The following is a 25,174-nucleotide window of genomic DNA, read 5'->3' as shown; positions in this document are numbered from 1 at the left end:
TGGTACCCGTGCAACATTAACCACCGATAGCAGCCTCTCCCCACATGTCTGCTGTCAGCTATCCTCTCTCGCTTCCCTCTGCATAGCCTGCTTGGGGAGAGCCCTATTAGTCCAGTGCCACCCACAGCTCTACAGTCTCCCATCTGACAGTAAATATCACTGCAGGGCACTGGAATGGCCAGGAACTCAATCCGCCAACCCATCAAAGGACTGGTGTACTTTCCCTGGGCCTACACTCTCGCCTAACTTGGCGCTAGATAGGCCACTAAACCAGGATTCCTGCACGTTGATTTGACCATCGGGTATTGGGCATGACACCATTTACTGACATATGCATGGAACATATTGAAATTTGTCTAATGACCACATGATCTGTAGACCAACACACTGGTTTCCATGGTGGTGGCATAGTGGCTCAGTGGGTAGCACTGTTACCTCACTCCTCCAGGCTGTTCGGCTATGGATCCCGCCTCTGCTTTGTGTGTGTGTGTGGAGTGGTCTTCTCCCCATGATCCTTCTGTCATCAAAAGTTATGAAACTGGGCAAAATTTCCCAGTGAGTATTACTGTGTGGTTGTACCCTGCAATGTTATTCTATAGGGCACACTGTAGCCTTGTGCCCCCAGTCCTAGATCCTCCACAACCCTATCTCGGATAAGCAGTTAGAAAATGGATGGAATTTCACCAGTAAAATTCCTAGATAGGTGTTCCTTATATTCCAATAGATTTTGTATGAATACTATTCAGTTACAGACTTACATAATATCTGACAGACTGCAGGTCAGCTTGGAAGACTAAAGACCCTACAGAGGTGTTGGTGAATATGAACACACAACGACGGTCAGTGTGACCACAGGTTCAGCACCAGTCATTTCAGGGAATGTACCGTGTGCCCACCCCATAAACCCCGCCCACAGTCAGTGTGATAGCCAGAGTACGCAGAGAAGAAAAAACAAAGCAGTGAGGAGACCCTGGCACTGCCGCTGAGTTTGCAGACGTCTCCTTCGATTGTCAACTTTTTTGTCAAAGTGGTTTCTCTGCTGGTTTTTTCTCTGACGGCGCTGCTCAGCATGCACAACAAGCCTTCATGAGCGCTCTTAGGAAAGGGTGGGTGCCCTGTGTTTATTTCCAATCCCATGAGTGAAATCGTTCACCATTCATCTCCAAGGAAACTTATGTGCAGCCTTACTATGAATTTCTCTCGCCAACTGTTTTTGTGTGAGCGTGGCAGGTGGGGGGTGGCGCAGTGGCCCTCTAGCTGCTGATCTTGGTGAGCATCTTGTTGATGGCCTGCTTGACGTGGGTGGTGGAGCTGCGGCGGCGGGCCTTGCCCTGCACCATGCGGCGGCGCCGCACCTCCCGGCAGAGCTCCAGGAAGGCCTCGCTGACGGAGCCCTCGCCCGTGCAGGCCGAGCACTCAAAGAAGCCGCAGGACAGCTCAGCCGCTAGCCGCTCGCCCTCCTCTGTGCTCACCTGCCGGGCATGTTCCAGGTCGGCCTTATTACCCACCAGCATCATGGTCACCTGCTTGGGCTTCTTCACCTCCTCCAGGAGGCTCTTGAGTGGCACGACGTCCTCGAAGCTGCCACGGTCAGTGATGTCATACACAACGACGAAGCCATCTCCCCAGCGCATGTGGCCCTCCCTCTGCAGCATCTCCTCCTTTAGGGGGGGGTTAGTATCCAATAAACCCATATTCAGCTTTGTTATTACACTATAAACATTTCCAGGAAATTACCCTGTTGTCACTGGTGAATAAAAACTGACAAACAATAATACCATATTGACCAATAAGCAAAGAATGTATGACATCGTTACTACTGACCAATAACCACCGACTTGGAACTTTTGTAGTTAAAAAAAAATGCCATGGTCACAATCCAGACAAAAGCTTTGAAAGTTCGAGTTTGATTTACACTCAAGTCTCTTAATTGTAATCTTAAATCAGAGTTACAGAGTCAAAAATGGCTATAAATGAATAAAGAATGACTTTCTCAGTGTCAGCAGGAGAACTAGCTCACAGAATATATGATCTTCAGCAAGGGTTTGCCCCAGTTGGACAGCTGAGCATAGAACAATCTAACCAAGGACCTTCAGCATGAGTCGAAGTGGAAGAGCTGACAAATTAAACCTAAAGCCTGTTCTGGCTCACCTGTCCAGCCGTGTCCAAGATCTCCATTGTCACAGACTCATCGTCAATAACAGCTTGATGACGGTAAGTGGACTCTAAGAGACAGGGAATAACCATTAATAAGAGCACAGTAACACAGGTTCAAAATCACATAAAATACCTTGATAATTCTACTGACCTTGATAATTCTACTGCTTACTTGTCCATCAGTGCATACCACCTTTTGACCCATCGGCATGGGAGCTGTTGATATGATGAGTTTACTCACAGTGCTATGTTAAAGGGTCATCGGGCTCTCTGTACATCTGCTCTTGTCTTCCTTAATGCTATAAAATCAGTCACTGAGAATATGCGATTTCATACAAACCCGCCGAGAGAGACCCAGATGCGGTTAGATGAGCCGAAAATGCAAGGCAGTGTCGCTGTTCGCGACATAGCTGAGCATAACAATAAGCTTTACACATAAGCTTCACACATTCTTCCTGTGGTTTGGGTTCACATGTTTTTAATTCACTGGCTTCAAAGCGAGCTTTCTTCTGAGTTTTACAAGCTAAACAAAACAGGGCTGCACTTGATACCAGGAAGCTGAGGCGAGACAGAAATGCTGATCTTCAGAGTCAGGGGTTAATGTTTTACAGCAGCGAGTAAAATTTGGGCAGACAATCCATCTCGTCTGCCTGGCTAAATTTGCCAAGAAGTATGTATACTCTTTAAAAAATGCTAGGTTATTTATTTAATGGAGCAAACCAATAACAGTGTCAACACGTACTGTAGGGTGGTGTAAGTAGTCACAAGTCCAGACCGACATATTGTTTCAACCAACCAGTTGACTACTCTGTGACTGTGACTCTTTAAGCTCAACTGGTTTCTTGAAACAAAATCTTGGTCTGGACTTTTACTCTCTGGACCTAAATTACCCAACTCTGAATTTAAGTTACTAAAATTTGAAGAGTGGTTATGTCAGCTGAAAGCCTTTTCTTCCAGTGCGATGTTAAATTCAGTGTGCCTTGTTTGCAATGCTTCAAGCAAATTTGCTTCACCCCAAGAGCCTGTTTATCTGGTCGATATTCCCTGCTGTGGAGAGCCAAGTGTCGCTTCCTTTTCGGTGCAGGAGGAAATGGTTTATAGGCACATTAGGATGTGCCTTGGGGCCTCAGAATATAACGGCTGCTTGGCCTGTGGAGGCTGAGAGTGATGCCCTGCTTGGCCTGCGGAGGCTCAGAGTGATGCCCTGCTTGGCCTGCGGAGGCTCAGAGTGATGCCCTGCTTGGCCTGCGGAGGCTCAGAGTGATGCCCTGCTTGGCCTGCGGAGGCTCAGAGTGATGCCCTGCTTGGCCTGCGGAGGCTCAGAGTGATGCCCTGCTTGGCCTGTGGAGGCTGAGAGTGATGCCCTGCTTAGCCTGTGGAGGCTCAGAGTGATGCCCTGCTTGGCCTTTGGAGGCTCAGAGTGATGCCCTGCTTGGCCTGCGGAGGCTCAGAGTGATGCCCTGCTTGGCCTTTGGAGGCTCAGAGTGATGCCCTGCTTGGCCTGCGGAGGCTCAGAGTGATGCCCTGCTTGGCCTGCGGAGGCTCAGAGTGATGCCCTGCTTGGCCTGTGGAGGCTCAGAGTGATGCCCTGCTTGGTCTGCGGAGGCTCAGAGTGATGCCCTGCTTGGCCTGTGGAGGCTCAGAGTGATGCCCTGCTTGGCCTGTGGAGGCTCAGAGTGATGCCCTGCTTGGCCTGTGGAGGCTCAGAGTGATGCCCTGCTTGGTCTGCGGAGGCTCAGAGTGATGCCCTGCTTGGCCTGTGGAGGCTCAGAGTGATGCCCTGCTTGGCCTGTGGAGGCTCAGAGTTTGGGCCATGGCCCAAACCAGGGAAATCGCTGTTTACTAACACACTGCAGATGTATGGGCCTGTTCCTCAGCCATCCAGTATAAAAACAACATTATCCTGTTAATAGTGCGTCCATCTGTTTGACAAGCATCAGTTGTGTTTTTGCTTGTGATGAGAACTTCAGTTCAATTCAATTCAATTCAATTCAACTGTCACTGTTACAGAACAACCTGTATGACTAACATCAACTGAATACATGCAATTAAAATGTAAATCAACATGTTTTCACCTAAGTGACAGGAAAGGATTAATCCTAATAATGGTTGCACCTGGAGATTAAGTGAATGTAAAAGTTTGTGCGTAACAGCAGAAACAGAGGGGATACTGGCTACTTCAAACCCTGCTTTCAGAACATACCTGTAGGTAGGTGGTGCTTTCATAAATTTGTCACATTTTCATCACATCATACACAGTTCATTCTCTTAGATAGACACTTCCACATAAGGTCAAGCAGCACCCCCTCTTGCAGCTTTAAGCAGGAACCTTAATTATTAATGGATATTTGTTAGCCCCAGGAACCTGAAAACGAACAGGCACATGCACATCCTGAGAGATCCAATACCAAGTAACACTCTCCTTACCGAGTGTAGGGTCATATTCCCAGATGAACCTCTTGGTCAGAAACCTCACCACAAGAGCTGTAGACAAAGATTGAACCATGTCAGGCAGAGAGGAAATCTGTCGCAAGCACCAAATTCACATCTATACCCAATGTAGTATTTTTCTTACAGCGGATTGGACAGCCCATCATCTGTTTCGATTTGGCTTAATGGCATGACAGCTATGCCTTACGTTATGACATCAGCATCTTCTACAAAGCGAGGACTAAAGGTCCTTTGACATCAACCAACCTGAAGACATGGAGTGATGATAACTTCCTGTATGACATTTTGATGCTTTCTTTTATGCTAAAGTGATGTTCCAGTGTGTGATCGTAAGTCAGGGAAACTTAGCCCATATGTCATGCAACTTCAAAACTTCAGCTATATTCTTGTCCAAAATTAAGCCAACAGTACTGTACTTAAAGCTCTTGCCCCGTAGGTTTCTGTTCGATGAATATTTACAAATTTGAAGCAATTATATTTATAAATATACCAATATTTTATTAATATACTGTATACATTGACTCAACCACTGATGATAAAGGTTTACATTATGCATCTACAAAGTTAGGAAGTCACATAGGAATCCTATGTATAGCATCTGTCATTTATGTTGTTCTTTGTATTTCCAAATATTATGACAAATGTCTATTATTAATTTCTGTGGTAGATAGTTCCAGTGCAGAAAGTAAAAATCCAGGCCAAGATTTTGTTTCAACTAACCAGTTGAATAGACTTTTTATATTCAGCTGGTTGGTTGAAACAAAATCTCTGGATTTTTACTTTCTTAACCTGAGCTATCCACCTCTGTTTATTAATTTTAACACTTTTAATGGGAATAAGGAGTAATCTTAATGGCATGATGATATCTTTGCCGAACACAAAACAAACATCTTTATTGCATATAGGAACAATAAAGCTAATTGCCAATCCATCCATCCATTCATTCATCCCCTGCCTTACTACCTTTCCAGCACATTAATCCTGGATATGTCTGGCTGAAAGGTCCCGCACTGCCTGAATGTAGCTCTACTAACGGAGAAATGAATGCCGTCACATCTGGAAAACCCATTATTATAATAAAGCTCTGAATTTTCTCATTATCTAAGCTTTACAACTTTATGTAGCTAATCAGTAAGGAGTCAGGTAAATATCATACCTATATGCGCTTTTTAAAGTACAATAAAAAATGTATAAAACGTTTCAAAAGGGACCCCCGATTTGTTGCCAGGTGTGAGTATTCACCCTTTGTGCAGACACAAAATTTGTAGCATGTGTTCATTCATGTGTTCGCACAACGATGCAGAATGTGTTGCAAAAGACCACGTGGACATGCCCACATGTACGCGTGTGGGGAAGCAGGAACCAATCTTTAGCCCACTGAGCGCCCACATGATGCCCTCAATGTAATGCTGTGTATTGTGCCAAGGGGGAAATTTGGCTCAAGATTAATCGGGTCATTTTAAAAACAATTTAACCAACATTTCTAAAGTTTTCCTCACTGAAATATCCATTAAGTTTGGCTTTCTAGGTCAATGTAATTCAGGGATCATTACGTCTACTGGGGTAAGATAAGCAGTTGCAAGCATGAATGCATCAGTTGCCCACAGCTGATTTTTGTGGCATAATTGCAGGTGGTGAGAAGCCTTCTGTCTTATAAGGTTATGTTTCTGAAACTATATTCTGGTGGACAGTATTTATCTATCAGAGTAATTAAGATGTTAATGACATCCTAAATCACTGTCTGGCTGAAGGTGAAAACGGTTACTGTTAGTAGAGGGTTTTTACATTTTAGAGAATGTCCCACTGATACAAACTCACATATGCACAAGTACACACACTTGGGACAGGTAGGGACTGCCAGGACATTAACCTGAAGGAAGGCCAGGTTTCCTGCTAAACTGCCAAGACTCCTTCATGAGACAGATTTACAAGTTGAGCTTCCCTCTCAGAGCAGGTCTGGCATTACTGAGTGCTACCCCAGACAGATAATGCAACAACATCAAGGCCAAAGATTATAGTTGTGTTTTTGTATTCTGTGGAACTATTTGACCAATTAAACATTGTAGAGTGACATACCCCATAGCTGCATTACCATCAACAAACTCCAGTCCTATTCAGGGTCATGGGGGGGCCCAGAGCCCGTGAGTGCAAGGCAGAGAACAACCCAGGACAGGTCACCAGTCCATCACAGGGCACACTCACACACCATTCACTCACATATGCACCCCTATGGGCAATTTGGTAACTACAATTAAGCTCATGTTTTGGACAGCAAGGAGACATCAGAGTACTCAGAGGAAACCGCATGATGACACATGGAGAACATGCAAACTCCACACACATGGAGCCACGGTGGACACTCAAGTCCAGGTCCTACTGGCGTATGGCAATATCACTAACCACAGCTCCACCCCATCAACAAACTCATTTGGTTAATTCCTTAAGTAAACACATATCAGCTACTTAGATAAGTAGTTTTAAAGTCAAATGAAGTTTAATGTCTTCCTGAATCTAGTCCTCAGATCATAATAGCTTTGCTTCTACTATGGGAACAATTAGCTAAGTTTTGATTTACTCCTAACGCCCCAAAAAAAATCTCATTGGCATGAGATACTGACCTCACAGGAAAGACCAAGTTTGTAGACAGAATATATCACAAATGCTACATGGGACGGCATGGTGGTGCAGTGGTTAACACTGTCGCCTCACATCTCTGGGATCAGGGTTCAAGGTTCAGCCGTGACTCCATGTGTGTGGAATTTGCATGTTCTCCCTGTGGTGTCATGGGGTTTCCTCTGGCTACTCTGGTTTCCCCCCACAGTCCAAAAACCATGCTTAGGTTATATAATTAGAACTTCCCGGTACTGTTTGCCCTGCCCTGTGATGAGTTGGTGCCCCATCCTGAGTTGTTCCCTGGTTTGCGCCCATCGCCTATAGAATAGGTATTAGAGCCTTGTGACCCTGGATGGGTAAAATGATATCTACATGAATGCATTCAGTCCAAAGAAACAAGAAACGCATTGGGTCAGAGAACAGTGTAAACCAGCCTTCCTGAAGCAGTTGGGATTTAAGGCTTATACAGAAGGGGTCAAAGAGCTGTCCTGTGTGAGACCCTCTCCTCTGCAGTTACTTAACCTTACCAGACATAACTATTCCAGTAAGAAATAAAACCATGACAAAGGGCATTATGGGCAAAGAAAGGATTTATTATGGTGGATTTTCCTTTCCTGGGAAGGAATGTAAATAGGTCAAAATTGAGGATATCTCATAACCAGGACAGATGAAAACAAAATAATCAAAGGCAGGGCTAGAGTTTCAGGGCCCAACATGCAATCAATGTACAAAGAGGCTACATCTCTGTTCTCATCCGTACCTTCCAGGTTATTGGCTGAAACAAAAAGGACCTTTCAATTTATATACCGTGCTGAGAAAAGAGGAGCCGGTGAAAGTAATCAATAGGAATAATGCAGTCTCTCCAGAAAGGCCAGAGGATCATCTCCCCCACCGACAAGCATGTGTCTTCCCATTTCTTTTTATTAAAATCTCTGATGCGCTTAAAATCACATAAAAGAGAAATAACTTAATCCATAACATGCAATGATATTTACCCCGTATATCGTCATTGCTGTCACACAACCAACTGCGTGGCAGCTGAATCTTGTTTTTGTTCGGTGGATCTCCAGGGATATTGAAAGTTTTATTCCCTCTACAAGTGGTTACTAAATAAAGGGGAAGATATTCTCTCAGTGATTCAAACCCTTCGAAGACACTCTCCTGTGCAGTGGAGGGTGTTTCTCCATCCTGGGAGCGGAATGGTGGTGCAGCGGTTAGCACTGTTGCCTCACAGTCTGGGACCCGGGTTCGAGTCTCCGCCTCAGTCACGTGTGTGGAGTTTGCATGTTCTCCCCATGTCGTCGTGGGGTTTCCTCCGGGTACTCCGGTTTCCCCCCACAGTCCAAAGACATGCTGAGGTTAATTGGAGTTACTAAATTGCCCACAGGTGTGCATGTGTGAGTGAATGTTGTGTGAGTGTGCCCTGCGATGGGCTGGCCCTCCGTCCTGGGTTGTTCCCTGCCTCGTGCCCATTGCTTCTGGGATAGGCTCCGGACCCCTCGCGACCCAGTAGGATAAGCGGTTTGGAAAATGGATGGATGGATGGATTTCTCCGTCCATTAAGTCATTTTGCACGAGGGTTTTTGAGGGCAGGGCTGTGTTGCTCCTTTGGCAGGGTCCTTCTGGGTGAGTAGCCAGTCTAACACCATTCACAATTAGACTAAAGAATTCACAAGAAAGGCAGCAATGTCACTTTGTGGATATTATTAGTGTCATGCCTTATGGGTTGTGAGTTCGATCACTGCCATCATTTTGTGTCTGTCTGAAGTTTGCATGATCTGTTCATGCTGCATGATTTTCCTTTGGGTACCTAGGTTTGTTTCCTCAGTTAGACACATGTTGTTGGTCTAATTAGCAGCTCTAAATTGCTTGTGGAGCAAAAGTATATGTCCTGGGACAGGCTCTAGGTGACTACAGCTAGCAGAAACAATTAAGAAGACGTGTAGATAAGATACATTTATGATTAGGTAATCATACTAGACAAAACACACGTCTGGGTCAGTATTTAGTTTACATGCCCATGTCAACAGAAGGTTACATGAATTTCACTTGTTCCACAAAAGACAGATTACAGCACATGGAATCCTCAGGATTCCACAAGCTTTTGATCTCCAGATCTGGACAGTAGATTACTTACTGCAGAGTCAGCATATTAGCAATAGAATGAAAGACAACAAGCCATTGCAGCTTTAAAAGTGGCCGTGTTTAAATTTCATTTCTACATGCCTGCATAAATCTTCAGGTATTCAGATAAGATCTTGCAGTGTCTTCACTGTCTGTGAGGCATAAAGGATTTCAACAAGTTCTCAGGTTAGCTACAGTACACTGGATTTAATTGTTAAAGCATCATCGATTCTGCTAATGAGCCAGTACTCTGATCTCACAGACTCAGGGCCAGGACTCTCAAGTTTCATCAAAAGTTTGCAGTGAGATTACATTAGGGGCGAAACGACGTGAGCGCCCTGCCTACCGCATTCATCAGATTTTTGCTTCCGCTTCCACCTTTCCTGCACTCCATCTCTGGGTGCATCCATGTAACGAAGTGCTTGCAGCGGGATCACATGTAACTTATTTTGGAATTTACCTGGCAACAACAAATGCTATTTTCTGATTCGCTGGCAGGTGACTATTAACTCTGTAATACTCGGGGCAGTTATGAAATCGTGGGAAAATTCCACTTTGTATGCCTGTGCCTCATCAACTAATTTTATAAAAAGGCTGGGACACCCATGTGGACACTATCCCTTACTTCTCATTGTGAGAAAAACATGGTGTCGTAATGTATGCACCATGAGAGCTCTGAGGGGGGGGGGGGGGCTGGTATGTCAGCTGGCCAATCCAGCCATGGGACTTATGCAGAGCTTAGCTCTAGCACCAACATAGAGCTAGCCATAGTGCAACTGTACAGCCACCCATAGCGCTAATATAGAGGTAGCAGTAGTGCTAACTTAGAGCCACCCGTAGCACTTACATAGAGTTAGCTGTAGTGCTAACGTAGAACCAACCATAGCACTAACATAGAGCTAGCCGTAGTGCTAACATAGAGCTAGCCGTAGTGCTAACGTAGAGCTAGCCGTAGTGCTAACGTAGAGCTAGCCGTAGTGCTAACATAGAGCTAGCCATAGTGCTAACATAGAGCTAGCCGTAGTGCTAACATAGCGCCACCTGTAGCACTAACATAGAGCTAGCCATAGTGCTAACATAGAGCTAGCCGTAGTGCTAACATAGAGCTAGCCGTAGTGCTAACATAGAGCTAGCCATAGTGCTAACATCTCACCAGTCATAATACTAACATAGAGCACACCTGCTTCCTTTTAGGTCACCCAGGAAAGCAACACTGCCAGATATTTATCAGACTAAAAGCCTTTTCTACTTTTCACGAAGTCATGCTGCAAAGAGTTTTTGAAGAAGCAGTACCCGAACTTTCTAGACGAGTTACAGAGAAAGCTTACAATTATTATGTAAATTACTTTTCAAAACGTATTTATTAAAGTCACTTAGCAGATTTTTTGTTTTATCCACAGTGAATTACACACTACAGTTGTACACGATTTTTATTTACACAGCTGCAAATTTTGATCGAAGCAATTCAGACTTCAGAATGATCTTTAACAGTTAAAATGTGATTAATGCTAAAAAGAAATAATAAATCCCTCTGAAAACGTCATATGTCTTCTGAAAATTAGCCCCAGGGCTCTCTCTGGCTGGCAAAGCAAAGAGTATTTCATTACTACATTGTAACATGGCCAATATATGACTAATACTCAGTTTATGTGTGAAATATATTAAAGGCTTATGTGATGCAGTTAACTGGATCAAACCGCTGCTGCAGACTGAGAGATTGAGCTTAAATTCATGACGGGGACAAATGCTTTAAAAATGAATTGTTTATATAGAATAAAGTCTGCTGGGAAAAAAGACCATGGTATGTATAGATTTGGCTGGATCTCTGTAGACCTGTACTTTCAAAGGTGTATTTTATTTGACAAAGAAAATCGCTCATTTTTGTGTGCTTGTATGTGAAGGCATTAATGGACCACAAATGAAGCCCCTTAAAATATCTTAAGTGGAGACCACTGCCAGCTTTGTCAGACTCGCCCTGGAAAAATATTAACCGAGGCATTTACCCCAGAGACCCTATGAAGAGCTTGTGCCAGAATAAAATACGGTAAACCAGGTTTAATAGCGCCGACATTGAACTGTGAAAGCCGTGTGAGCATCAGGGACAAGGAAAGTAGGCTGTTAAAGAAAACCGAGCTATATGACTCATGCACCCGGGACAGCTAGCAGACAGCTCACGAAACACAGCGGAGGATCGGAAAGCGGCGAGAGCCTAAAAATAAAGACACAAAAGGGGCTTTTCTCGGGAACTGTCGCCAGGTCCCAGCTTTGGCGACGGACCGGTTCAGGTCGGTGAATGGGAGCAGACTGATGTCGACCCAGCCATGGCACTGTTTGAGATAAACTAGGCACATCCTGTTCCAATTACAGGCAGAAGATACCCCAGCAGATGCGGGAAACGCTGGCGGAATCTGATCACACATTCTCCCCCCCCCACACTTTGGATAGGTGGCGGAGGTAATTATCAAGAACACCATGATAAGTTTGCAAACTTATCATTGCCTAATGAGTGCAGATCATAAGGGGTACAGTTTTTGGATAAAAGATTTCAATTCATGTGTTCTACAAGGATATTCCTCTGATTTGAGTTTCGACATCTTTAACAAGCACATTTTTTAATGCTCAGAGCTGCAGAAACACTTTAAATATTTTCAGCATCCTGTAACGCTGCGGTGTCCACGTATCACCTTAAGCTCCCTCTTCTGATTCCGTTTATCGGTTCTCGGCCAGTAGCAGATGGATTGGTTCAGCTAATGCACTCATTTTCAAGATTAGTAGAATCAGGTGTTCCAGAGGAATGGCTGGGTCAGCTCAGCGATAGGACGGAGAACCAGTTTCATACAGGACTACTCCCAACTCCCCAGCAGAGAAAACCTGAAAAACTGCACATTTCCCAGTAGCCTGACAGTACTCATATCCCATCATACTCTGTTGTTTCATCTATCCACCTTGATGAGTAAGTTCAGTCATACTTGCCTTCTGCGTTAAACACTGCACCAAATAACCAAGGTAGAAGACTTAGAAGATTTTTTGCAGTTACACATTATGCTGATCTGAAGACCTTTCCATTGCAGCACATCTTAAGGAGGTACAGTATGACAATCATACAGGTATATTATGCATGCAGGCCACGTTTGTCAGAAGTACTTTTTCAGTGGAGCAGAACATAGGTCTTCATAGCTGATGACTCACACATTTGAAATTGTTAATCCTCTACTTCCTCTCCTGGGTTTGCCTACCAGTGGAAACACTGGGAATTTAAAACACACAGACCTGAGTGTGACTTTAAATCGGTTCAAAACTTTATAATTCTGATGGGATCTCACATCATCTTGAAAAAACAGGCGCTGTCTTAGCTGTGTTGGCTGATGGACAGTACTGTCAACATGCAGGTCTCCCTAGTCACTGCACCCAGCCATTGAACGAGGAAAATTGCACCTCAATTACAGCACAGCTCTCTACTTTATTTTTTGCACATTATTGCTGCGGGTTTAATACGACTGTCTTCATTTACGGTATAATGAATATGTTTCGCGAGAGATTAAACTGAGAAAGTGAAATACATTAAATCCAATCAGGAATTATATTGCCTATTTAGAATTTCCATTTCCCAAATGTCGCAGTGAATAAAATCTCACGTATTTTCAGAATGCTACTGTGAGTAATTACCGGGTTTTAGAGAGGGCTCTGCATCCAAGACCCTGCGCTCAGTTTAGCATGGAACATCATATTTTTATCTTCGTTCCTACTTAGGTTTTTCTGTGTCATAGTAGGTCTTGTTCCCTTTAACAACTTTTTGAGGATTGTTTCCAGGTTTCTTAAGCTCTGTCAGGGTGATATACTGTTGCTAACGTATTCGTTTTTTTCCCCCGAGGAACTGGAATGCCAGACATGGAGCTTCTCATCCTGGATCACCTACCAAAGGCCCACCTACCGGGGTCCCTGATTCAAATCTGACCCCTGGAACGCAAACACTGTAGCCCAGGTTGACCCTAAACACTGGCTCATGATCGCATAATTTATGGAAATGTTTTCTTTGGTGGTGGAGCAGGAGGTGGAAAATAGATGATCCCACACTGATTCTTATGAAAATGTCAGTTAAGCAGCTCAGTGGGTGGATGTGGGTCCTTCATTGCTTACATATAGCACAACCAAACCATGAAGCAAATGGGGCAACGGATCACAAAGGGCACTCAGACGTGACCAGATAGAAATAAATGCTCATTAATCTGATGCTCAGATCATACCCAGATCACTCACAGTAGGGAGCCCATCATATTGGGCCCCCAACCCAAAACAATCCACTTGAAATCATCCTAAGATCCCCCCAGCACCTCTGCATAAACACATTTGTTCAAATTTCTGCATTTTTAATTTTTAAAAAGAATAATTCATCAATTTCTTGAATTCTTTAAGTCTTGAATTTTGCCCCATACAGATTTTAATGTTGAGTTCTTTTCATACTTTTATACATTAAACACAACTGAATCAATACAGTACTCTAAATATTGACATATTGACCTCCTAGGACGATTCCAAGTAACCTTACCATCTGATAGTCCACACTTTCAAGAAGGCCTTTGTGTGTAAGCCTGTATTTCATATTTTACTATATTTATATAAATAACTCTAGTATGACCTGTCTTCTCCATATATGCCCTACAACCTGTTTCTTTATGGAACGCTCAGAACTTCTCCAGCATTGTAGTGGCTCTGTTGTCCTTGTGGGTCCTATGTGGCTCCCATGTGGGTCCTACTTTATAGTTTCATCATTGTGAATGTCACGCCCCGCATGCCTCTTTCCCCCGTGTTCTGTATGGTGTGGCACTAACAAGCCATACCTGTTCCTCGTTTAACCCCACCTCTCGTTTCAGACCTCGTGTGGATGATCCCAGGTGCCTCTCGTCTGCTTCCTCATCTGTGGTGTATACAGTGTAGTGCCTCCTCATCCTGAGCTCTCCAGTCCAGTCATTGTATTGTTACGTGTGTGATACTACTGCCTGCCTGCATAACCCCTCTAGTTACCCTGCATCCTGTGATTCTCCCCTGCTCTCCCTGCCTTGTTTTGCCCCCTTGTGGTCCTTTTGCCTTTTGTATTGTGTTTTTGTTAGAATAACACCCCTTTCGTTTTCCTCGACGCCTGCCTTCACCTCCATCCTTCCTGAGCCGTGACACTGAGTTATGATTAACAGGTTTATCACATTGCATTTTGCTGAATGCTTTTATCTGGAACATGCCCATCATTGTTTTAGGGTTAATCTCTGTATTTGGTATGATGGCCAATTTTCTTATATTTTACATACATGGGGATTAAAAAGAATAAAAATAAATCAGCAGCGTTGCGGATTGGCTGAAATTCCGGATAGTTAATCTCTGCTTGTGTGTGAAGCTGGACATTAGCGAAGGTGAAGATGGGCATTGATGTACAGCCTTCCTCGGCAGGGTTTATGGCCTGTGCCGTCCGACCAGTTAATCTAGCCTGGCACATAAAGAGTGGAGAAGCTTCAGGATTTATATCACTGTCAGCTTTCAGGCCAGCCCCATCTGATAGCTGACACACAGGAAAATCGAGGGGGAAAGAACTCAAGCCAAAGCGTGCACATCCCCTCTGATTAAATATTGGTACATTCTGCACTACAACTAAACAAAACTACTCCCAGCAGATTTCGACATACCATCATAAACAGAGATATTGCCACAACATCTAAATTTCTTTCCCCCGCTGACAGTTTTCCAAATTTAAATAATTATTTATATTGCAGTTTGAAGCACTCATCTGACCTAAAGAGATGCTATTCCTGTTTTCTTTGAGCCAAAAACAGATGGAAGAGAAGAAAACCAGTTTCCTGTATGAAAGGATGAATTGCAAATGTTCTGGCGTAAAAAGCTCACTTTACAAAAAAAAGAAAAATAGAGTGACAAATGGTCTGTAATTTCAGTCAGGTACCTCACGTTTGTAAAATTCATTTTATGAATAATCTATATGTCTTACTCTTTCTTATTTATTCAGTCTGATTTATTACATATTTATATAAAGCAGAATTACGTACATTTGTAAAACGAGAGAAATGGTGTAAATGACGTAATGATAATATTAGAATGATATGAAAAATGCACATCAAAACAGAGAATAAAATAGTTACACCACCTGTTTATGCTAAACGGATTCCAAATAACTATGAACTGAAACTGTTTCTCAAAATTCTGATGATAAAAAATGTGAATCTGTAATAATTCACGACTAGGCTTTCCTGGGCATCTGAGTAATAATTATAATGATGATGTGAGTCACACCATGCGATCTGTTCGGCACTCAGGAATGTGAATCGTCCTGCACATTTAATGATGAGATTCTGCGTGGGCCTTTCCAGTTTTATCCTCGACATTTCCCCCGATTTGGCATGTCCACCACAGCTCTCAAAGTGACCTTTAAACATTTGATCTCCTCTCTGTCAGGGTCTGTACTGTCCGACCCGGCTTCTGGTGTATCTTCCCCTTTTAGCCAGTAGGTGTCGCTGGCCATCCTGTTCCCCTGTTCCGTCTTTGAATCCCTAGTGTGTTCGTCCCTGCTCCTTGACCACTGAGTAGCTCATGGGTTAAAACCCTCCTGTTGGGTTCAAGGCTGGCTTTTGGCCTGCCACACCATTTGTTTATTTTTGGGTTTTATTCTGTCCTTAGCTTTTGGTTTTCCCTTCTATCTTCTATGGTTTATCCTTGTATCTTGTTTTATTGTTTACGTGTTCTTTGGTTCTTAGTTATTCCTAGTGTTGTTAGCTTTTAGTGTTCAATCTTTGTTAGAGTTACCTTGTTCCGTGATTAGATTATTGTAATCCACACCTACTGTTTCTAGTTAATCTGTGTCCTCTTTGGTTGGTTGAGTTGATTGAAAGTTACACCTGTCCATTGTTTGCCCCGATCGTATGTGTGTATTTAAGTGCCTGCTCTAACTTAGCTGGTCTATGTTGTGCCATGTTACTGTGTTACAGGTCCTACTCCCTGTGTTGTTCTGTTTCTTTATTAAACCATTTTGTTGTCTTTGAGTTACCTGTGGATCATCACCTCCTTTTCTGCCAGCATCATGCCCTGCTGTCATGACACCCTCTGTATTTAATGAATGGATAGGATAGGACAGAATAATATTATAATTAATAAAGGGGCTCAACCTTAAAATGAAGTATTGCTCTGGGAGAAATAGAGTAAACATATAGTTTATAACCGAAAATATTTAATTTCATTAACAGTTTGTGTAGTTGTAACTTGTCCTTTTTTCAAATGATCTCAACTGACCATTACTGAGGAGGAAAAACAAAAAAATGGAAAACAATTAAAAAATAAAGGACAGTTTGTTTGATACTATAGTATATTTTTTGTATATAAAGCCCTTTGCCGTGTGTCAGGCTGACATGAACTGCTTGAAACTTATTTGAAGCCATTATTTATGACCAATCCTATGAGGCTGGTGCAATAAAAGGACATTCATCTTGTTCTCAAGGCTGAGATACAGTCACCAGTCAGAACTGAACCCCTTTACCCTCAAAAGCATCTGATTGCTCATTGCTAGTACATTAAAGTGAAAAAATAAAGTAAAATGCAAATTACTTTTCCAGATATTACTCACAAATTCAACCTAGTTTCCTGGGACACCATAATTGTACACTTTATTCTGTTCAGAAAGATGATTACTATGATTATCAGCAAGTGACATTAATCAAAATCCTATTCATCAGAGGCTGTTTGTCCGTTGTACCGATATACTTCTCTGTATAGTACAGGTGCCTTAAATTGAGATTGAGAGTAGTAATCACAGTAGAGCACATATGTGACCCGGACGTGCGTCATTACAGAGTCAGATGTATTCAGTGTGTGTGGTTATCCCTGGGTACACCTTCATCAACAGAAGGTCCTTTGATTGTGCATCTGTCTACAGCAGGGGAGGGGAACCTGATCCATGGAGGGCCACTGCGGCTGCAGGCTTTTGGGATGGCCTCTCAATCGGCCAATAAGAGTGGGTCACCAGGCCTGGAGTTGAGAACCACTGCTTCCACAATCGCGGCGTTTGTCTGATTGAGAGGGTATCCCACAAATCCGCACGTCGGCCCTCCATGGAACAGGTTCCCCACCACTGGTCTACAGCATTGCTTTGGAGCTCTCATCCCATGCACCTGCTGTACAGCAGGCCATCTTCATCCGGTCTGAAGAGACAGCTCTCAGAGCCTTATTCTGCAGGGTGAAAGTGGCCTGTGACATTTCTGAGAATTCCTTAAAAGCACTTTTATCATGTAGCATCTTCAGATGGAAGTTATTTTGGGTTTTGATTCAATTAGCAATGAATTAGGTTTCCGTAATAGGCACAGAGCATAAAGGACTCATTTTTGATTTCATTACTCCATTAGCCGCCTGCCTGGCTTTCAGAGTTAAGGGTTTTGTTTTTTTTTACTAGTGCAGATATGAATGAGGCCTGTAATTCTTTGTGAGTCACCAGATGACTCATCACTTTATGGTGAGCTGTAAGGATAGTGCAGGATTTTGTTTGATCTATGTAGGCAGGTGTGCATGCATAAGCTCCAGTGGAAAGCCCACATTGCACTACTGCACAGAATTTATCACGTATGTGGGCCATTATTTTTAAACTCAGTGTTAAAATGGTTAAGCTTCATTAAATGCTACGTATTGACAGACCACTATATTCTCTATAATCTAGTGTCTGGTTTCTAATTAGGATTCCAGGAGGTCGTTTCTGTTCCATATAGTATTTATGGGTTATTTAAATTTTTATATTTGATTTCAAATTTTTTATACAAATGAAAGGCTTAAAAAGGTTAGCTGCCGTTTACATTCCAAGCACCTTCTCAATAGACAAATGTGTCACATTTTTTTAGGGAAAAAAAATCAAACCCTTTCTTGAAATAATCTATTTTATTACTTACCACTCTATATAACAATATCAGCAGATTCCAGCAAGAAAAGGGGATTTTATGGGACATAATGCAATGGAGGAGTTTATTTAAGGATATATAGACACGTGTTCCAAGTTTAAGGATTAGGAATGAAACGTGCACTTCCTGCAACCTACATGCACTGAAATTTTAATTACAATTCCAGAGTAGCACACACAACACTAGACATGTAATACAGTTACTATTTGCTAAAAGATTAAAGGATACAAAAGAAAACCATTTCAACATGAGTCAAATGAATCAACTGATTCATTTAAGAGTAAATGGCCACATGATCTGGAACTCCGGGCATAACCGGAGTTATGTAAGGCACATGTTCCAGACCCCCACCCCCACTGTGACTGTGACCAGGATAAGCAATTGGGAGATGGATGGATGAATTGGTGGATGGTAAAATGAGCAGCAGCCACCTTTTTCCAAGGAGGAGTGGAACGGCACCAGAGATTGTGCTGGTGCTGTGGGTTTGTGTGACTTTTCAGGGAAGCGGCTCTGAAATGTAGGGTCTCCCCTTAATGTCCCTGTCATCACAACTGAATCTGTACTACAACACCCCAACACACATGCACAAATATGCGGGCACAAATATGGAGTACCCGCTCCGTGACAGTTACAATGACATTCAGTCTTAAACACAAGATGAGATATTAAATTATAGTTTTCACACGATAAAAATAAAAAAAAAACTGTAATAAACCACAGTCATGCAGTCATTGTGGTTCAATATTAAGTCGAGCTGGAATGTAATACAAAGTGGGGACTCACGCAAAAAGTATCTGCAAAATTCTGATGACTGAACTTCATGGGTATAAATGTTGGTGTTGGAGGGTAGGGAGAACATCGGCCTTCAGTTTTCATTGGGTAATAAATTATTTATAAGGGGGTTATGGACACATTGAGACCACTGGGCCCTTCACATACCAACATGAAACATGGAAGGAATGTATCCAAGACAAAATCTGGAAACCAACAAACAGAGTGATTTTCTGAATCTGAGTTCCATACTGTGGATGACTCATCGCAATAACCATTGACGGAGTTAAAATATGTTCCTAAGGGAGTGAAATGTGCGTGTTTCACAGAGAGGACTAATCAAAAACGAAAAATGAAAAGGAAAGGAATTACAAAGGAAAGGAAAAGAATCACTAATACAATTACAGCGCTTAGCCTAGAACTTCACATGTGGAAACCATGTCCACACGGAAAATGGAAGTGTCTCCGTCCGCGGTGCTTACCTGATTTCCCCACGCCGGCTCTGCCAAAAACAGCCAGCTTGATTTCCGCGCTCTTCGCCATGGCTGGCAGGCTCTACAGCCAAGGTTGTGGGCGAGTTGGCCGAGTCGCAGAACCTACGATTCCCCTGCTGGGTGTCTACATGCAGACACGACGAGTTGTCAGCAATCCCTGGCACCAGGAAATCTGTCAGTTGATAAATAATTATACCTTACATCAGTACATTCAGGTCCACGGTCAGGGCTTTAGTCCAGAACATTCTTGTTCCAACCAAACGTAGCACTGGGCACTTTTTAGAGGTGTTGGTGTGGCCAAGAAGGCAAGCCCATCCTGTGATCTGAGTGGATCCCAATGCCCCAGTGCAGTGATTGGGATACTGTGGCCAACAGAGAAGCCCATCCTGTGATCTGAGTGGATCCCAATGCCCCAGTGCAGTGACAGGGATACTGTGGCCAACAGAGAAGCCCATTCTGTGATCTGAGTGGATGCCAATGCCCCAGTGCAGTGACAGGGATACTGTGGCCAACAGGGAAGCCCATCCTGTGGTCTGAGTGGATCCCAATGCCCCAGTGCAGTGACGGGGACACTGTGGCCAACAGAGAAGCCCATCCTGTGGTCTGAGTGGATCCCAATGCCCCACTGCAGTGACAGGGATACTGTGGCCAACAGGGAAGCCCATCCTGTGGTCTGAGTGGATCCCAATGCCCCAGTGCAGTGACAGGGATACTGTGGCCAACAGGGAAGCCCATCCTGTGGTCTGAGTGGATCCCAATGCCCCAGTGCAGTGACAGGGATACTGTGGCCAACAAGGAAGCCCATCCTGTGGTCTGAGTGGATCCCAATGCCCCAGTGCAGTGACGGGGATACTGTGCTGTAAAAATGGCACCATCATATGGATGAGACATAAAACTGAGATCCTAATTCTCTGAGGTCATAAAAGATCCCTGGGCATTTTTCGAAAGAATAGAGGTGGTACCCTGATGTCCTGGTTAAAACTGCTAACTGTGCCTCTTTCAAATCTGGCCTCCTAATCATCTAACTGGTGAATTCACTCCTGCCCCTTCACCACCTGAGCGACTGTGTGGTGAGTGTACTGGCACAGAATGGCTGCCATTACATCATCCAGGTGGGGGCTACGCAGCAGTGGTGGTTTAAGAGGCTCCATATTTGTTTGGTACAGTGCTTTGTGAGTCATGAACAGCACAATATAAACGCAACATTCATTCATTCATTCATTCATTCATTCATTCATTTCTTTCACATACTAGTACTATAGAGCTAAGGAGGAGGGGACAGCTATGGTGGAAACTTACTTCTTACGTATTTCAAGTTAAGTTCTTATCTTGATATTTACATGCTAGTGAAGACAAAACCCCATTATTCTCTTAAGAACAAGTAGCCCTTCCCTGCATTGTGTTTCTAATCACTGATATTTCAATAAGAATGAAACTCTTTTGTATTTCTTATTGATATTGTCTCATTCTCCTCATGACTGAAAATGTAGTTCTCTCTGTAAGATTTATGACTGCGCTTGATTTTGGCTGCACTCAAGCCCGTGACTCCCTCATGAGCAGGTAATATAAAAACGATGCTAAAATATTCATTTAGAAACATCAGTGATTAAATTACCCTCTAAGCAGCTGAACTCACCATAACTGATTTATAAAAAAACAGGCAAATTTAAGACTCAAGTATTACAACTATTATTCATACCCTATCAGTAATTTATTGCAGTGTCTTAAAATTATCATCAAGTCATTAAGGTGTTCAACCATAAAAATCTGGCACCAAGAGGAGACCTTATCGATGCTTTCATAGGAACGCTGAAGAACTCGCAGTGTTGGCCTTGAACTTTAATTTGTTCATGATCTGTAATTAAATATATTCAGGGCAGTTTACAGCTCATGTGAATTGCATCAGGCCTTATAAACTGAACAATAAGAGTCATGATACAACCGGAGTCTCTGGCTGTGTTCTACAAACGTCACTAAGGTCACTAAATGAGGAAACTATCCATCCATCCATCCATTTTCCAAACCGCTTATCCTACTAGGTCGTGGGAGATCGGGAGCCTATCCCGGAAGCAATGGGCACGAGGCAGGGAACAACCCAGGATGGGGGGCCAGCCCATCGCAGGGCACACTCACACATGCACACCTACGGGCAATTTAGCAACTCCAATTAGCCTCAGCATGTTTTTGGACTGTGGGGGGAAACCGGAGAACCCGGAGGAAACCCCACGACGACATGGGGAGAACATGCAAACTCCACACACATGTCACCCAGGCGGAGACTTGAACCTGGGTCCCAGAGGTGTGAGGCAACAGTGTTAACCACTGCACCACCATGCCGCCCCATGAGGCAACTACACGAGGGCATTTGCTAAAGGAATTAAACACCACTCCATGTACTTAGGTAACTGCTGAAAGTGAAATTATTACACATAGGACTGGAGACCCTTGTAGGCCCTCTGTCTGGGATGTCTTCCACCGCAATAATATAACGGTTCTATGACCCCCCCAGCCCCCCACCACCACCAAGACCTTTTTGGCACTGGAACAAGTCAACGAGTGGGTGTCAGATCCAAGCTATTGGCTCTCTGCCAAGGAACTAAAAGTGACCTTAAAGTTGTAAAGAGAAATTTCTCATTTTCTCCACATTCAGCATCCCCCAAAATATGCAAATACTGCTTTTGGTGGAAATATGCTTGGTTTTGCTAATGGACAAAGCACTAGCCTAAATGTTAAGGGCAAATGACACTGTGGCAGGATTAAATGTACTTCTTAGCTGCCGATGTGAAATGGCCCACCTACAGCAGTCCAGGTCAAGTTCATGTCCCCAGTCCAGTAAAAGCACATTACTGTAGTCTTTCAGTTTTTTTTTTTTTTTTATCCATCTGACATCAACAAATGGAGCAAATATACAAACAACACCCAGGTGGAGCACTGTGACCTTCTGTAGGATGAGGAGCAACTTGGACATTCTCACAATAGCCACAGGTCACCACAAGCCAGTGTCCCAATCATTGTTTATAACATTGTTTCCCAACCTGGTCCTCGGGGACCCACAGACAGTCCCCATTTTTGCTCCCTCCCAGCTCCCTGCCAGACAGTCCATATTTTTGCTTCCCTCCCAGCTCCCTGCCAGACAGTCCACATTTTTGCTTCCCTCCCAGCTCCCTGCCAGACAGTTCACATTTTAAAAACATGGACTGTCTGTGGGTCCCTGGGAACCGGAATGGGAAACACTGGTGTATAATTTTTATCCTCACGGGACATTATTTTTCACTTTTATACATACTTTTATGCTGATGGACTTTAGCTTGTGAAATGCAAGATCTTAGACAGCCTCTGTTGGTAAAGCATCAAGCTTTTGAGGATGCAGGAGTTAAGTGCCTGTTTGGGAAAGCTTCCTTAATTTACCCTAATTTAGTTAATTAAGCATTGAAAACAAGCTGTTTTTTCATACAGAGAAGCTTCATTAACTGATTAGCTTGTGTTCTATGGGTGGTTCTATGTAACTCAAAGAAAAGAACATTTCATAACAGGAGTAGGTAGCATAGCAGATAAAGATATGGTGCAAAGGGGGCTCATAACTCAAATTTGGTAAGAATGCCTGTAACTACATTTAAATACATTTATTTATATCCACTTTTTTCCTAGTGGTCCAAAAGTATGTCGTTAGCCATAGTCATTGCACGGGTTCCTCTTTTCTTAAGAGTCCATTTGTTGACATGGTCTTCAGGTCCCTGACACACTGCCCCCTGCTTTCCACAATGTGTAGCGCAGTTATCAAGGACAAAGACTGTAGTTTGAAGACTGAAGATTTAACTCCCAGGAGATCTTACTTTGTTGCCCTTATACATCCGTACTCCTGTGGAATTTCCAGCTGTGCCAAATGGGAAATAATTGCAAATTGTTGTGAATAAAAGCCAATGAGTCGTGACTGTTGAGTTATTGCAAAAGCTGCGAACCTTTGTGTCATGTCGTTTATTCAGCAAATATCTTACCTATTTTTGCTGTCACATAAAGCGGAATTATGAAAAGACCGTAATATTTTAACATATAATGAGGATGTTTCTTTTAAAAAAAATCTGCTCAGAGAAATAACTTGTAGCTGTGCGGTACGGATTGTAACTACTGCAAAAAATACAAGAGACGATAAATGTGCAATCACCTGTAAATGCGTTTCTAAGGCACTAGGCGATTAAAATTAGAGGCGTTACATCACGACAGGAAGCAGCCATTCAACAACAAGTTACCAAGTAAGACCCAGATGTGATAAAAGATGTCAGTATGTATTCACAGTACTTCTAACAATAATTTCAACAACAACTGTTTTTTAAAAACTTCCAAAGGTACAGGACGATGCGCTTGAAAATCCTAGTAGTATTTTGGCAGATGAAATGTAGGTGCGTGAGAAGGATGGGCATCGTCTTAAAATATGTATATATTTGGAATGTTCATACCAATACAAAGTTATTATCTTTAGAGCATGTGTGATGTTTACGAAACGTCCGGTCATACATGCCTGACCAGAAAGCCTAATATTTCTGAGAAAATTAGATTGTTCGTAACATAAACGTAACCAACAGCAAAAACATAATTTCATTAGAGTCCATCCATTATATCCAGCTATATAAGAATGAACGGCAGAATGCGGACTGCGGGGGTTGTCTTCTGTTTATGGTTACAACAAATGCAAATAAATTATTGGACAATAAAATAAACTTTTTCTTAAGAGGTTCTTAAAAGGTTAGTCTTTCGTTTTTTCGTTATTTATATAGGTGCACGATACCCAAAATGTCAATCAAGCAGAGAGAAATATGAACAGTACCAAGGAACATAAGTAAAAACATAACCGGTTTAAAGGCAAATCATAATATACAGATAATTTTAACCTTGTACTATATTATACCATAATATTTTTTAAAACCGCAATCAGCGAACTTTCCCATTTCCGTGAAAGTATCAACACATTTTACTATGGTTAAACCAAAAACATGTTAATTGACAACGTAAATGGTTAACTTACCTAATAATATCTAGGAATGTAAAGGAATCCATAGATGTCGTGCTGCAGCCCCGTGCGATTAAAGTTCATCGGCATCATTCAGGCTGAGAAGATAAACAGGGTCTGACCTTCGCGGAAGCAGCCGCAACCGCAAAGCGATCGCTCCCTACGAGGCACACCTCTCATTAAGGTCCAACAGAGAAGCCGGGTCTACTCCGCAGGTCGGTCAATCGAAATACACGGAATGGAGTCCCCTCGAAATACAGTGGGCAGGCCGCTGGGGATGAGAGATCAAAACGCACTTTTACCAGCCGGTATCCCCATTCATTTCACCGCAACATGTTCCTGCGAAAGAGAACAAGAGCGCCCTCTTCTGAACTGCCTTGGGAAGGAGCTTTTGTCAAGCTTGTAGGGATTCGTTTTCCTGTACAAGAAAGTAAATAATTCTGTACAAAAAAATGTATATGATTTATATGGATTTAGATTCCTATTAGGCCTATAATGATCTGAGTAATACCAAACAACCTGTGTTACTGAAGGCAGAATCTTCACAGGGAAATTCTACACTGCATGCAATTTACCATAAGAAATATAGACCTAATAATACATTTGTTAATATATGTTTAATTGCA

At 43.0% G+C, this 25,174-nt stretch overlaps 1 protein-coding gene across 1 annotated transcript; it reads right to left on the bottom strand.

The window, feature by feature from the left end:
• Positions 1 to 921: 921 nt before the first annotated feature.
• On the bottom strand, positions 922 to 24,898 carry LOC125738585 (ras-related and estrogen-regulated growth inhibitor). Its single transcript, XM_049007738.1, has 5 exons — positions 24,564 to 24,898; positions 19,532 to 19,715; positions 4,585 to 4,641; positions 2,152 to 2,225; positions 922 to 1,661 (listed from the first exon to the last, which is right to left on the bottom strand). Exons 2-5 carry the CDS (start codon positions 19,590 to 19,592, stop codon positions 1,254 to 1,256), a joined length of 600 nt encoding a protein of 199 aa, XP_048863695.1. The 5' UTR covers positions 19,593 to 19,715; positions 24,564 to 24,898; the 3' UTR covers positions 922 to 1,253.
• Positions 24,899 to 25,174: the final 276 nt, after the last annotated feature.

This window comes from Brienomyrus brachyistius, chromosome 1, assembly GCF_023856365.1.
Source record: "Brienomyrus brachyistius isolate T26 chromosome 1, BBRACH_0.4, whole genome shotgun sequence".
Taxonomy (NCBI): Eukaryota; Metazoa; Chordata; class Actinopteri; order Osteoglossiformes; family Mormyridae; genus Brienomyrus; species Brienomyrus brachyistius.
Note: the sequence above shows the minus strand (reverse complement) of the source record. Positions and strands in the feature narration are given on the sequence as shown.

Excerpts from the sequence above, each read along its gene's own strand:
- LOC125738585 (XM_049007738.1), bottom strand. The coding sequence starts at position 19,592 with ATGGCGAAGAGCGCGGAAATCAAGCTGGCTGTTTTTGGCAGAGCCGGC. Across the intron at positions 4,642-19,531 it reads AGCCGGCGTGGGGAAATCAG|CTCTTGTGGTGAGGTTTCTG; the intron begins GTAAGCACCGCG and ends CTTTGTCTACAG. Across the intron at positions 2,226-4,584 it reads GGAATATGACCCTACACTCG|AGTCCACTTACCGTCATCAA; the intron begins GTAAGGAGAGTG and ends CCTGTCTCTTAG.